The sequence below is a fragment of the Setaria viridis genome, chromosome 5, assembly GCF_005286985.2.
Source record: "Setaria viridis chromosome 5, Setaria_viridis_v4.0, whole genome shotgun sequence".
NCBI lineage: Eukaryota > Viridiplantae > Streptophyta > Magnoliopsida > Poales > Poaceae > Setaria > Setaria viridis.
In genome coordinates this window covers 9,442,784-9,455,518 of record NC_048267.2, presented here as the reverse complement: position 1 = coordinate 9,455,518, position 12,735 = coordinate 9,442,784, and the positions used below count along the sequence as shown (strand labels likewise).

The 12,735-nt window shown below is 47.0% G+C and overlaps 3 protein-coding genes across 3 annotated transcripts; 2 read left to right on the top strand and 1 right to left on the bottom strand.

Annotated features, from left to right (window-relative positions):
* The first annotated feature begins 1,858 nt into the window (after window positions 1-1,858).
* LOC117857396 (protein NSP-INTERACTING KINASE 3) lies at window positions 1,859-7,217 on the top strand. Its single transcript, XM_034740042.2, has 11 exons — window positions 1,859-2,428; window positions 2,775-2,907; window positions 3,001-3,072; window positions 3,194-3,337; window positions 3,437-3,508; window positions 3,591-3,650; window positions 3,787-3,884; window positions 3,993-4,142; window positions 4,788-5,129; window positions 6,018-6,409; window positions 6,611-7,217. Exons 1-11 carry the CDS (start codon window positions 2,311-2,313, stop codon window positions 6,929-6,931), a joined length of 1,902 nt encoding a protein of 633 aa, XP_034595933.1. The 5' UTR covers window positions 1,859-2,310; the 3' UTR covers window positions 6,932-7,217.
* Window positions 7,218-8,472: 1,255 nt separating this feature from the next.
* Window positions 8,473-9,772, top strand: LOC117855723 (uncharacterized). The gene has a single exon (XM_034738102.2). It carries the CDS (start codon window positions 9,165-9,167, stop codon window positions 9,522-9,524), a length of 360 nt encoding a protein of 119 aa, XP_034593993.1. The 5' UTR covers window positions 8,473-9,164; the 3' UTR covers window positions 9,525-9,772.
* A 760-nt stretch (window positions 9,773-10,532) lies between these two features.
* Window positions 10,533-11,666, bottom strand: LOC117855724 (cytochrome c oxidase subunit 5C). Its single transcript, XM_034738103.2, has 2 exons — window positions 11,194-11,666; window positions 10,533-11,102 (listed from the first exon to the last, which is right to left on the bottom strand). Exon 2 carries the CDS (start codon window positions 11,061-11,063, stop codon window positions 10,818-10,820), a length of 246 nt encoding a protein of 81 aa, XP_034593994.1. The 5' UTR covers window positions 11,064-11,102; window positions 11,194-11,666; the 3' UTR covers window positions 10,533-10,817.
* Between the last annotated feature and the right edge of the window lie 1,069 nt (window positions 11,667-12,735).

The window sequence follows — 12,735 nt, the reverse complement described above, 5'->3', positions numbered from 1 at the left end:
GCTATTTTACCGATTGGTCATGACTGAATGCCATCCTTCAGAGTTCAGATACAAGCAATCACAAACACATCGATTAAAAAAAAAACTCATCTATGAACGAGCTGAATCTTCGAACGTCATCCATTTCCACACAGAACACACAGTAGCAAGCGAGGAACAACCGGCTGTCCGGCTCAGCCGGGGGGACCGGATGTCGCTGGATAATATAAATATAATAAATATAAAAAAATAAACAGACTAGATTCTACCACTACCACCGTGACACTGATGGACAAGAGAGAGAGGGAGAGGCAGGCCGGGACGGTGAACTGGTGACGGTGACGAGCAGCGCGACAAGAAAGGACGGGACAAAATCAAAGGCGGGCATGTGACTCGCCAGTGCCCAGCAAAGCCTTTTTTACCTTCATCCCCCCCTCTCCGCTCGCCCTTTTCTATATTCCCCATCATTCTCTTCTTTATATTACCTAGATAGCCGTGCGCGCAGTACGCCTCGGCTTCGTAGACTAGTTCATGACAAACATGCGCCCTGTCATTACCGCTGTCGTTGCGCAGATGATGACAACCAGAGAGAACACCGGTGAAAGATTGATGAAATCCTATGCTAACAGGCAGGCAGATGGGGGGGTTTATCTTTGCTAAACGCGCACAGCTGCCGGTAACATGCACTAACTCCTAGTACCGGTATATAGTACGAGTAAATTTTAGCATATTGCTAGCAGCAGCGGTACATTATGATTCCCGATGAGAGTGCATTAGCACTACTGCTTGTTCGCCTCTCGAATTGCAGGCGTTGGAGCATCTGCCGTCTTTTCTTGAACACAAGGCCGTCCATGCCCTTGGAAAGCTGTGAAAAATACCAAATTCACGGAGTTCAAGTGTCCAACCAAACAAAAAGATGAAAAGAGATTAACAAAGATTCTAGGGAGATGGCAAATCCAGCAAGAACATTTTTTTGGAAACTTAAGCAAGAACATTTCCTTTTTTCTGAAAACGTATGCACCTTTTTCGGAAAATCTAGGGGATGGAAAGGAACACACCATTTTGGTCCCGCAACTTTAACGTCCCTCAACATTTAGATAGGCCAATTTGATCCCTCAACTTCTGTTTTTAATCAAACTCGTCCTTGTGCTGACATGGTGCACTTTGTTGGTACGAGACTAATGTGAAAATTCCTTTTTACCCTTGGCTCATGTAGGCTAAGCATGTATGTGTTATTATGCTCATATTCTCTTGACATATACACGCAAAAATATATTGGTTAACTAACACATAATACGGTTTTAAAAAAATGTATGTACCAAAACTCTTTAAAGTCATGCATGTGCTCGTACGAATTAAATATGAAAAATTTATGTACCCAAACAAATATTTATTCATACTCTTTTGGTATACAACTCAATATATGTACTCATACTTTAAAATCTAAAATCAACATGTGCTCACATAGGTATATGTATTCATACTTTCTCAGTAAATATGTATAAATATTTATGTGCTCGTACTTGATTTGGATCATACTGTTATTGTACTTAATGACGGAAATTGAGGATAAATATTTATGTGCTCGTACTTGATTTGGATCATACTGTTATTGTACTTAATGACGGAAATTGAGGAGAGGAAGAAAGAGCTAAGGGTAAAAATGACCTTTTGTATTAGTTTTGTATTAAAATGGGACTCTCACAAGACGAGTTTTAAGAAATAAAAGATGAGGGACCGACCGATTTTAAAGTTGAGGGACGAATTTGATCCTTAAAAGAAAGTTGAGGGACCAAAATGGACATTTTGCCGGAAAGGAAGGAGGAGGTCAGGAGCATGCGCGCCCGTGGCAGGTCAGGCCGGTTTGGGGGAAAAGCGCTTGTCGGTTTGCAGCGGCGTGGAGCGGGTGGGGAGCATCAGCGGCGTCAGCGGACAGCGGCCGCGGCAGCCAGCCAGCACCAGCAGCATGGTGGTGGATTGATAGGTGGGGAAGGGGCCTGCCGCTGCTGCTGCTGCCGCTGCCGCTGCTCGTTGGCGTTTCCCTTCCCCTCTTGCCCCCACTACCCACCCCCACCATCTTCCTCTCGGGCGGTCGCGTGAACTCCCCCTCTCCCCTCGCTTTCGCGCTGCGTGCGCGGTGGCATCATTGGCTATCTGGATTGGTCCGGGTTGGGTAGTAGAGAGGCCGGCCTTCTTCTGCTTCTTCCCTGCTGCTGGCGGCGGCGGAGCGGAATTGTGGTGTGGAGCTGTGGGGGGACTGGCGTGCAGCGTGCTCCTCCTCTTCTTGCAGATCATCGTTTGCCGAATTGAATCTGCGGGGCTGTGCGGGCGATGTGGGTGCCGGTGGCGCCGATGTGGATGCGGTGGTGGGTGGTGGTTGCTGGCCTGCTCGCCGTGATCCTGCCGCCATCCACCGCCACGCTCTCCCCGGCCGGCATCAACTACGAAGGTACCTAACATTCTCTCCTCCCATGTCTTCTCGAAAATCTTAACAAAAGGCCATGGCCGACCTTTTCCTATTTTGGAAAAATAAAAGGACGAAAGGCCAACTTTTTCCATTCAGCCAACAGAGGATTTTCAGGAATTTGTTGAAAACATTCCCCTCCTGCAATCAATCGCTGGTTTGAAGTGGGGGTAAAAGATCTCATTTTGGTGAAGGACACTAAAGGAAATGCAGCTGCTGTACCTATACTTCCTCATCAGTCCTCTACTCATCTTGCTTGTCGAGTTCTAGCTGTTTCTTGGCATTACGAATTTGGCGAAGTTGAACCTGCCTGCCTGTGGCTGTACTGCAGTGGTGGCTCTGATGGCCATCAAGACGGAGCTGGAGGACCCCCATAACGTGCTTGACAACTGGGATATCAACTCCGTCGACCCCTGCAGCTGGAGGATGGTCACCTGCTCCTCCGACGGCTACGTCTCCGCCTTGTACGTTATGCTACCTTGTTCATGCCCATTCCCCGGAGCACCAACGGGCTCTGCTTTGGGCTGATCTTCTTACATGTTCTTCTTCACTTGCAGAGGATTGCCCAGCCAGAGCTTGTCCGGGAAATTGTCACCCGGCATCGGCAACCTCACCAGGCTGCAATCTGTGTAAGTTTACTGATCCCCTGTTGTTTACCTCTGGCACTTCAAAATTCAAATTTGAGGTTTCTTGAGTGGACCAATCTGGTTGAAGAAATGACTGAAAGTACTCGGCTTTGCGGATCAACAGGCTGTTACAGAACAATGCGATTTCTGGCTCCATTCCCGGCACCATAGGAAGGTTGGGGATGCTAAAGACTCTTGACATGTCAGATAACCAGCTCACGGGGAGCATCCCAAGTTCACTTGGGAATCTCAGGAACCTGAACTATCTGTAAGATTTTTCCTTCCCCATTCTTGATTTTCAACAGCGTTGTCATTGTACACGGTGATTTCATTTTTGCTCATTGTCTAGTTCTCTTGTTGCCGCCAGGAAATTGAATAATAATAGCTTGTCTGGAGTTCTACCTGATTCACTTGCCACCATTGATGGCCTCGCTCTCGTGTATGCTCTGCAATCCCTTTTTGTTGTTCGTTTTTCTCTTCCCCTACTTTTGTACTAATTCCCGAAGTGTTTTGTTTTATAGAGACCTTTCATTTAATAACCTTAGTGGTCCATTGCCCAAGATCTCTGCAAGAACTTTCATGTAAGTAATTTCAACTTATTCCTTTTCATGGGTATTTTTATTTCGGCCCGAACACTACCACTACTGTAACTACATGTTATGCCATGGACTAATGTTCACTTAATCAAGCTTTCATTTTTACTGTTTGTTCATACAGCATTGCTGGAAATCCAATGATTTGCGGTCCTAAGTCAGGAGATAACTGCTCTTCTGTGTCACTTGACCCACTCTCTTACCCACCAGATGATCTGAAGAGTGAGTTGTTTTTCTCATCATTCATTTTCGGGAAATATGCATTTATTACAGAGGAATTGGCTTGCCTTTTCTTCTGCGTGACACTCACATATGTCTCCTTTTCCTCAGCTCAGCCACAACAAGGCATTGTAAAAGGCCGCCGTATTGCTACAATATGTGGAGCAACTGTAGGGTCAGTAGCTTTTGCCACTATTGTAGTTGGTATGCTTCTATGGTGGCGTCATAGGAGAAATCAGCAGATCTTCTTTGATGTAAACGGTAATATTCTATTCAAACCCGTTCTTATGTGATCATGATATTAACCACCTAGATATGAATTGTATTAGATCAATGTAGTAATTGTAGCAATGGCTATGGCTAGCAGTTTATAATTTATGATCTTAGAGCTTTTTCCTTCTGATCTTCCACAGTAAATTTACATGGATGTAAAGATATGCATACTGTCTAAGTGTTCTATGTCAGTTTGAGCTACTGAGGTTTCAATAAGCAGGCTAATTAGGCTTTGACATGTTTCCTCAATAGCAATTAAGCATTGCTCTAATATTCTGCCATATGATCTCCGTTAGGAGTTTTGAAACCACTGATGAATTTGAAGATACAATAGACGCATCTCTCAACATTAGTTCTATGTGGTTACCATCAATAATGCGAGTATACAACAAAAAAACTTTTTGTTTCTTTTAAGTTTTTTTACTAGTATGATCTTCCAATTACTTTTGGTATGTGGGTTATTTCACAATCATGATGTCCCCGTTACTTTCTGTGCTTTTCTTAGCCTTCCAACAATCATGAGCTATTCTTTTTACCCTTCTAGGACTTTCTTCGATATCTTTAGCATGCTTTTTTACTTTCTTTCTCTTGCGTGCTATGGTAATTGAACCTGATACATTCTTCAATGTGCAGACCAATATGACCCAGAAGTTTGTTTAGGTCATCTGAAGCGGTATGCCTTCAAGGAGCTCCGTGCAGCTACTAACAACTTTAACTCAAAGAACATCTTAGGTGAAGGTGGATATGGGATAGTATACAAAGGTTATTTGCGTGATGGCTCTGTTGTTGCTGTTAAAAGGCTGAAGGATTATAATGCTGTTGGTGGGGAAGTTCAATTCCAAACTGAAGTTGAAGTCATAAGCTTGGCTGTTCATCGGAATCTCCTCCGTCTTATTGGATTCTGCACAACAGAATGCGAGAGATTACTTGTTTACCCTTATATGCCAAATGGAAGCGTTGCTTCTCAATTGCGGGGTTTGTCTCTCTCTTCTTGCTCGTGACTTCCATGTGCATATTTTGCTGCCAGTTGACCCAATTTCTTTGAAGCACACAAGTCCCGCTTCTTTTTTTTTTTAAAAAAGAAGCACTTTGTTACAAGAGGGAAAAAATGACTATCAACGTTGATCAAAATTTTGTATGCGTAAAATATTAACACCTTGGCATTTTTGCTCAATCCAATATGAAATATTTACCCTATTTTTCGATGTATCATAGTTGATGTGAAATGTCTGTGTTCCAACATTTGATTAGTGTTGCTGCACAGAGTTACTGAATGTAGTTTTATGTTGTCTGACATACCTTAGGTTTAGTGCAAACGGGCAAGCTAGCATGTTTTCTTGTATTGTAGCTGATCTTGTTGCACTGCACAGACAGTCACCACACGCTCAATTTACTGTTGAAATCATAATAAGTACATGTGGTTCTGTGCGTGGTCTAATGTGAAAAATCAGATGAGTGATCTGGATATTGCAGTCTAAAAATCTATTAGCCTTATTTAGTTATTTATACACTGATTTGAATACCCGGCTGCTTTCAGTCATATTATGCCAGGCAAACAGCTTGGCTTCTCCATTCTGGTGTCCTTTTATTGAAAACATAATGGTGGTGTTAACTGTTGAGTTATGTTGGTCAAATTAAATCCTACTCCCATACTTGTTGTGGAATTCTGCAGTAATATGGCCATGCTATATATTGCATTCAAGCCTAGTTTTGGAATATAAACTGAAGAAATTCAAACATCACATATCCAGCTATCTTTAACTCATAACATGGGGGTATCAATAACAGCAAACACCATATGAGCATCGTCCAAGTATATTATCCACTATGCATGCAAATTAACTTTCTTTCGCTTTTCTTCAGAACATGTAAATGGCAAGCCAGCTCTAGATTGGTCGAGGAGAAAGAGAATAGCACTAGGCACAGCACGAGGTCTGCTGTACCTGCATGAGCAGTGCGATCCAAAAATAATCCATCGTGACGTAAAAGCCTCCAATGTGCTTCTTGATGAATATTTCGAAGCAATTGTGGGAGATTTTGGATTGGCAAAACTTTTGGATCACCAGGAATCTCATGTTACCACTGCAGTGCGTGGGACTGTTGGACATATAGCACCGGAGTATCTGTCAACTGGCCAGTCATCAGAGAAGACTGATGTGTTTGGATTTGGAGTTCTCTTAGTTGAGTTGATCACTGGTCAGAAGGCATTGGATTTTGGAAGAGTAGCAAATCAGAAGGGTGGCGTGCTGGATTGGGTAAGTGTGCGTCTTATGGTTTACTATTCTGATTTGCATATTTGATTCAAAGCTTTAAACAAAAAGAAGTCTACCTTTGCTTTTATACCTTCTTTGGCTCTGCCCTTCAGTTCAGTCTTGCAGAGTTTTTTTTCGTTATTACAGGCTCATTTGTTTGTATTTCCATGAACATATTTCCTCTTTACTTTTGTCTGGTTACAGGTTAAGAAACTTCATCAAGAAAAGCAGCTAAGCATGATGGTGGACAAAGACCTGGGTAGCAACTACGACAGGGTTGAGTTGGAGGAAATGGTCCAGGTGGCTTTGTTATGCACACAATACTACCCATCTCACCGCCCTCGAATGTCTGAGGTAATCAGGATGCTGGAAGGTGACGGGCTCGCAGAGAAATGGGAAGCATCACAGAATGTGGACACGCCAAAGTCCGTCTCATCGGAGCTCCTGCCTCCAAAGTACATGGATTTCGCCGCGGACGAGTCCTCGCTCGGCCTAGAAGCCATGGAGCTCTCGGGACCGAGGTGACAGCCCGATCGGTCATCATAGACTTGCCATATGAAGCACGTTGCTGTATTACATTGGATTTGTTTAGGTGTAGAGCCCCTCAGGCCCCCCACAGGGGGAGGCGAAAATTTTTTCCGGTCGATGTAGGGCGTGTGATGTGTTCCTGTGTGTCTATAGCTGTGGTGGAATTCATTTGTACATACAGCAGGATTGTGTGAGGTGAGCCCATCCTTGTTGCGCATCCACTTGGTAGCAAAAGAGATGAGATGAATGAGAGTATATATAGAAATGAAAATTTTCCAGTGCAGTCTGTGCCTGCGTGTGGTTTTGCCTGCTGAAAGTCCTCTGCAGTTGATATGCTGATACTTCTCCGTTTCACCCATCAGTTCATCAGCTGCTTGACATACTGATACTTCTCTGTCAAACGGAACATATGTTTTTTTCAGAGAGAGTGACATATAGACAGAGAGTTGTAACAGGGATATGTTACACCAGAAAGAATATTTGTTACAGACATACGGTGACCGAGTCTGTGTGCACCTGCGAAATGTCGATCTAGCATTGCTGGTGGCATGTGCTTGCACAGTAGATGGGGGAACAGGGAAGAGGGAACTATGATGGGAGAATGTGTAGTGGAAACCATTTGCTACCACCATAGACCGTCAGATTGAAGATGTGTGGTGCATCGTGAAACAACCAGTCATGTAATCCATTTTGCATTTTAACGCCCGCACACTGTTCAAATTAACAACTCATGGTCGTAGTAGGTGGCATACAATATTTGCAACTCGGAGTGTAGATCGATTGCAACTCGAATGATTGGTTGATTGCAACTCTAGTTGCAACCACGCGGGTCGTATTTATTAAACTGAGATAGAAATAGCCCAATTTAATGTGACCAAAGAAGGGGTGGCCTACAGTATTTGCAACTGCAAGGTTGAATTTATTACACTGAGATAGTACTGTCAAAAAGTAGGTGACGTACAGTATAACATGGGGTCATGTGAAAAATGATACGAGGGACTGTACCTAGTAGATGATGGTGGGAGTTTTCAGTGTGTTTTCCACTGCAGCGTGCCAAGCGTCGGTGCAGAGCCGCTGCAAGCCTGCCAAACTAGGCAGCGGCAGCTACATGGAGTAGGGACTAGGATGTGCGTGCGGCGAGCGTCAACAAAAAATGTGATGCGATGGAACCGGTCGATGAAAGTGTTGCTGCTGCTGTATACTAGGGGGTAGCCGCAGCCAGCAGATCAGCACCATCGCCATCGCACAAACTGTTCTCAAGTCTCTGAACTTGTGATGACTCACTGGACGATGAGCGGTCACACAGACGCAGCGCATGCCTTACAATCACCGAAGCAAGCGGATGCAGTTTTGGGCGGATCGGGTGGGTAAAGGTTGGTTTTATAGTAGTAGCAAATGGAACAGATCTTTAGCGATCCCGATGGGCGATAACGGCGCGCCCTGGAGGCCTGGACTGGACTGTCTCAGACCAAAAGGCTCGTCGAGTTTCAGAGTAGCGTTTGAGGCGTTGTCTTGCCTTGGGAACGCTCTGACAAACAGAGTGGATGGCTGCGTAGGATCAGCCCAAAACGTCCGTCAGATATGACAAGATCCTGCGTGCACCTCACATGCCCGTGGGACACGGCCCGGGTCGCACTCGCTACTCAGACGATGCCCTTGCGACGAGCGAGCGCGCGGCACGGCGGCAGGCGGCGTCATGGGCGGGAGCGGCCGGCCGGCAGCCGCTGGAGGCGGTCAAGCGGTGGCATCATGGGGCTCCCCTGCCTCGCCCGGTCAAATCGATGCCGAGCGCGCGCGCGCGCGGCACGGCTCGGTGGCCACACCCACACGCCGTGGCTGCGGCCCTTTCGACAGGCTGACAGGCAAGCGAACAAGTCGACAGCGACGCGGACAGACGCCGGCAGGCAGAGGCAGCCAGGCGACGGAACGACGAGCGAGCCCATCACTCATTGCGCCTTTGTCCGCCTCCCGCGCACGTCAAATCGCCCCGCCCTCGGCCCTCCTCCCGTTTCGTCTCGCTCGCGTCGTTACCTCGCATCATTGCCGGCGGCGATCATTGCACGTCGCCGTCCTTCTCCAGACACCGCGCGTCCACTCTACTACATCTTGGAGCCCATCATCTCCCCCTCGCTCGCAGCCAGCCTAGTGCCGTTATCTCCTCACACCCGTGGTCAGCGCGCGTCCTGTCTGTCACCCGTGGTCCTCGTCGTGGCCAAGAGGGAGCTTAGATATGAGCGCCAGCAGGTGCGTCAAGCTCCTGCTGCTGGTGACGCTGCTCCCGCTGGCGCTCAGGGCCGCCTCGCTGCTCCTCGCAGGCCACGCCGTGCCGGCGTCGTCGTCGTCCCACCGGCACTCCTCGATCAGGAGCAGCGCCACCGGCGACGCTCCCACCACCGCCTCGGCTGCTGGTTCGGCGCGCGGCCGGCCGATTCGCCAGCCGCGGCACCGGCGGAGGACCGAGGGCGCCCTCGCCGCCCTCAACGGCGCGAGGCGGCTCCGGCAGGCCGACGCCGACGGCGGCGGCGTGTGGTTCGAGGACGACAAGAGGCTGGCGCCCACGGGGTCCAACCCGCTGCACAACCTTCGATGACGCCGGCCGGTCGGCCGGGGATGCCGTCGCCCGTCGCTTACTCGCTTCTCTCGGCTCGTGGATGAATCTTATTGCGGGAGGGCAGGAATGGCGACCAGATTTTGCTCCCGGTAACGCCTACGATCTCAGTCCGTGATTATTTCTTTGATCGATACCAGCGTGCATACTTACTCTTGAGGCTCCTCCATGTACATACGACTTTGAATACTTGAATTGAATTGGTGTGAAGAAATCTTTTGCGTTCTGCATTTCCTTCCATTAGTTCGCATATATGCTCCAACCATTATTGCGTATCTAGGTACACTACGAAATTCATCAAATCCTCATGGACAAAAATGTTAAGACAGCTTTGCATGTTCAGCACTTCTGCACACTCTGAATTTCCAGCTCCCTCGGAAAGTGCGCTTAGGCTATGATTTCAGGAGCCAACCATAATTTCGCAGAGACATTGAACCTCTCCAGTTTTCCCACATACTAGTAACTTTTGCGAAGTAAAGATAAATAAAAGAATATCAAGCACTCACTCCAGGCGTTTGAGTCATTGAGTGCATAGACGTACATGCCATGATCACAGGCTTGGGACGAAGCTTCATAGTAGCCTGTAGACTCGACTATTCAGTTTTACTCTGGCACAGAGACGTCCATGGAGTCACTGTTACCGGACGGGTTCCCTTGGTTCTTACGCATTGCACATTTTTTCCTTTCTCCAAAAGAGAAGAAATGAAACAGAGAAAAAAAAAACCCGGCACCAATGAAGAAATTAAACAAGGAAGGTCACATCCTTGGCTGTGTACTAGTAACTCAGATTCTCCAAATTTAGCAGCCTCTCCTGCAATCATGGTGTCCCTGAATCATGCCGGCACGGCATGCGGAGACCGAGACCGAGACCGAATTGATGTGAAGGGAAGGAACCTAATCTCTGCAACTAGAGACAAGCGCCGCAGTACAGCACTAATCACAGTGCTTGCTTTGCTAATCTATCCATTCCAACCTGGAATTCTAGAAGCATTATATATATATTTTTTTCTTTTCTGAACCTGTCCTCTTTGGAGAAATTAAAAGAGCAGACAGATCGTAAAACCTTCATCGTACGAAGCAGATTCACCATCATGATTCATGAGTGGCAATAGCATACTGTCAACAAGTGACATGATCAGAGGTGACGACAAAGCAAACTACTGACGAGAGTGCACTGAACTGATGAATAAAGTGGCATGCCAAATTAAACAACATGCATTCTGGAGGTCAGCTAGCACGGCGATGAGCTACCGAACTGCTGAAGCGTGCGCACCGTCAGTCGTCGGCTCCGGTGCGCGGCGGCTCGTCGGCGACGACGGTGATCTTGCCCTGGTCGAGCAGGCTGTAGAACTCGCGGGTGCGGCGCTGGTTGCTCCAGTGGTGCAGCTTCCACAGGTAACCCGCGAAGAGGCCCAGGCCCATGCCGTACGCGATCTCCCTCAGCACGCTCGGCGGCCGCCTCCCCGCCGTCTTCGTCCTCGCCGCCGCGTGCGTCGCCACCTTGTGCGCCGTCGTCGACATGGCTGGTAGCTGGTTGTCCCTTCTTCTTGGTAGCTATCCCTGCGCGCACAGATGGTGTCAGATAGCAAGCTGTGCCTGTGCGTCAAGACGAAGACTATGCAGTGATGGAGGTGGGCGCCGGTAAGATTACCCGTCCGAGGTTGAGGATGGAATGGGAACGGAGAGGAATGCCAGACGATAGATGACGGTGAGATCCGAGTGAGATACGAGTTGTGAGAGAACTCCGGTTACACTCCGTAGGGTGAAGAAGCTGGAGGTAAACAAGCAACGGTAGGCGGCATGCGGTGGAGCGCACCGTGTCAGCTTCGACGGCGACGCGTGGCCGTGTCGTGGCAGCCACGCGCGTGAGTGGCAAACGGCCTGCGTCGATCTGCGTGTCTTGGTGGCGGGCTGGCGGCCACCGTGCCACTTTGGACTACACGTTTCAACGTTGGGGCCTGTTTAGCTCCCACCTGTTAAAGTTTAACACCCGTCACATCGGATGTTTGGATGCTAATTAGAAATATTAAATATAGATTAATTACAAAACTAATTGCACAGTTGGAGTGTAATTCGCGAGACGAATCTATTAAGCCTAATTAGTCCATGATTTGACAATGTGGTGCTACAGTCCCCATTTGCTAAGGGTGGATTAATTAGGCTTAATAGATTCGTCTCGCGAATTAGCATAGGATTCTGCAATTAATTTTATAATTAGCTCATGTTTAGTTCTCCTAATTAGCATCTGAACATCCGATATGACACTGTTAAAGTTTAGCACCTCGTATCCAAACACCCCAAGTGTTCTTTGTAACAGCGTGGCCTGTCCTCTGTGCATCCATGAACGATTCAGGGCACTGCATCTGTTCTGTACTTCGGTGGTCTGTGGCTGTAAATTGGGAAGCGTTAAACCCTTTGGGGGCCGCACTTTGTTAATATAGTCGGGAAGAACCCACGGCGTGGTTTACAATCCAAGCAATCTCAAGATATCTTAAGCCTAACTAATCTCCTAAATATAATCTGAATTTGTTACGACAGAAGCTATCTATATCTACAACATGGCTGAGTTATCTTGAGTTGCACGGTTGAACTGATTTACATCATATCTTAACATTCCTCCTCAATCACAACTTTCTAGATTGAGATTGACATTTCTAACTGATGAATAGGAGGTGGCTTTGTGAAACCATTAGCTATCTGATCTCCAGTAGATATGAATCGAATGGACAGCAGCTTTTGTGCTACTTTTTCACGAACAAAATGGTAATCTACCTCAATATATTTTGTTCTTGCAACATGATTTGCCAAAAGATATGTCGTCCCAATATTATCACACCACAGTTGCACAGCCTTTGGAGATGTGATCTCAAGTTCTTCAAGAAGTTTCTGAACCCACATGACCTCAGCAGTAGCATTGGCTAATGATTTATACTTTGCTTCAGTAGAAGATCTTGAAACCGTGGCTTGTTTCCTTGCACTCCATGATATGAGATTGGACCCTAGAAATACAGCAAAACCCACCTGTGGATCGCCTGTCTTCTAGACTTCCTGCCCAATCAGCATCTAAGAAAGCACCGACAAGAGTTGACAAAGACCGGTTTAGCTTTAACCCAATGCAACTAGTATAACTTAGATACCTCAAAATTCGTTTTACTACTGTCATGTGAATTGTGGTTGGCGAATTCAGATATTG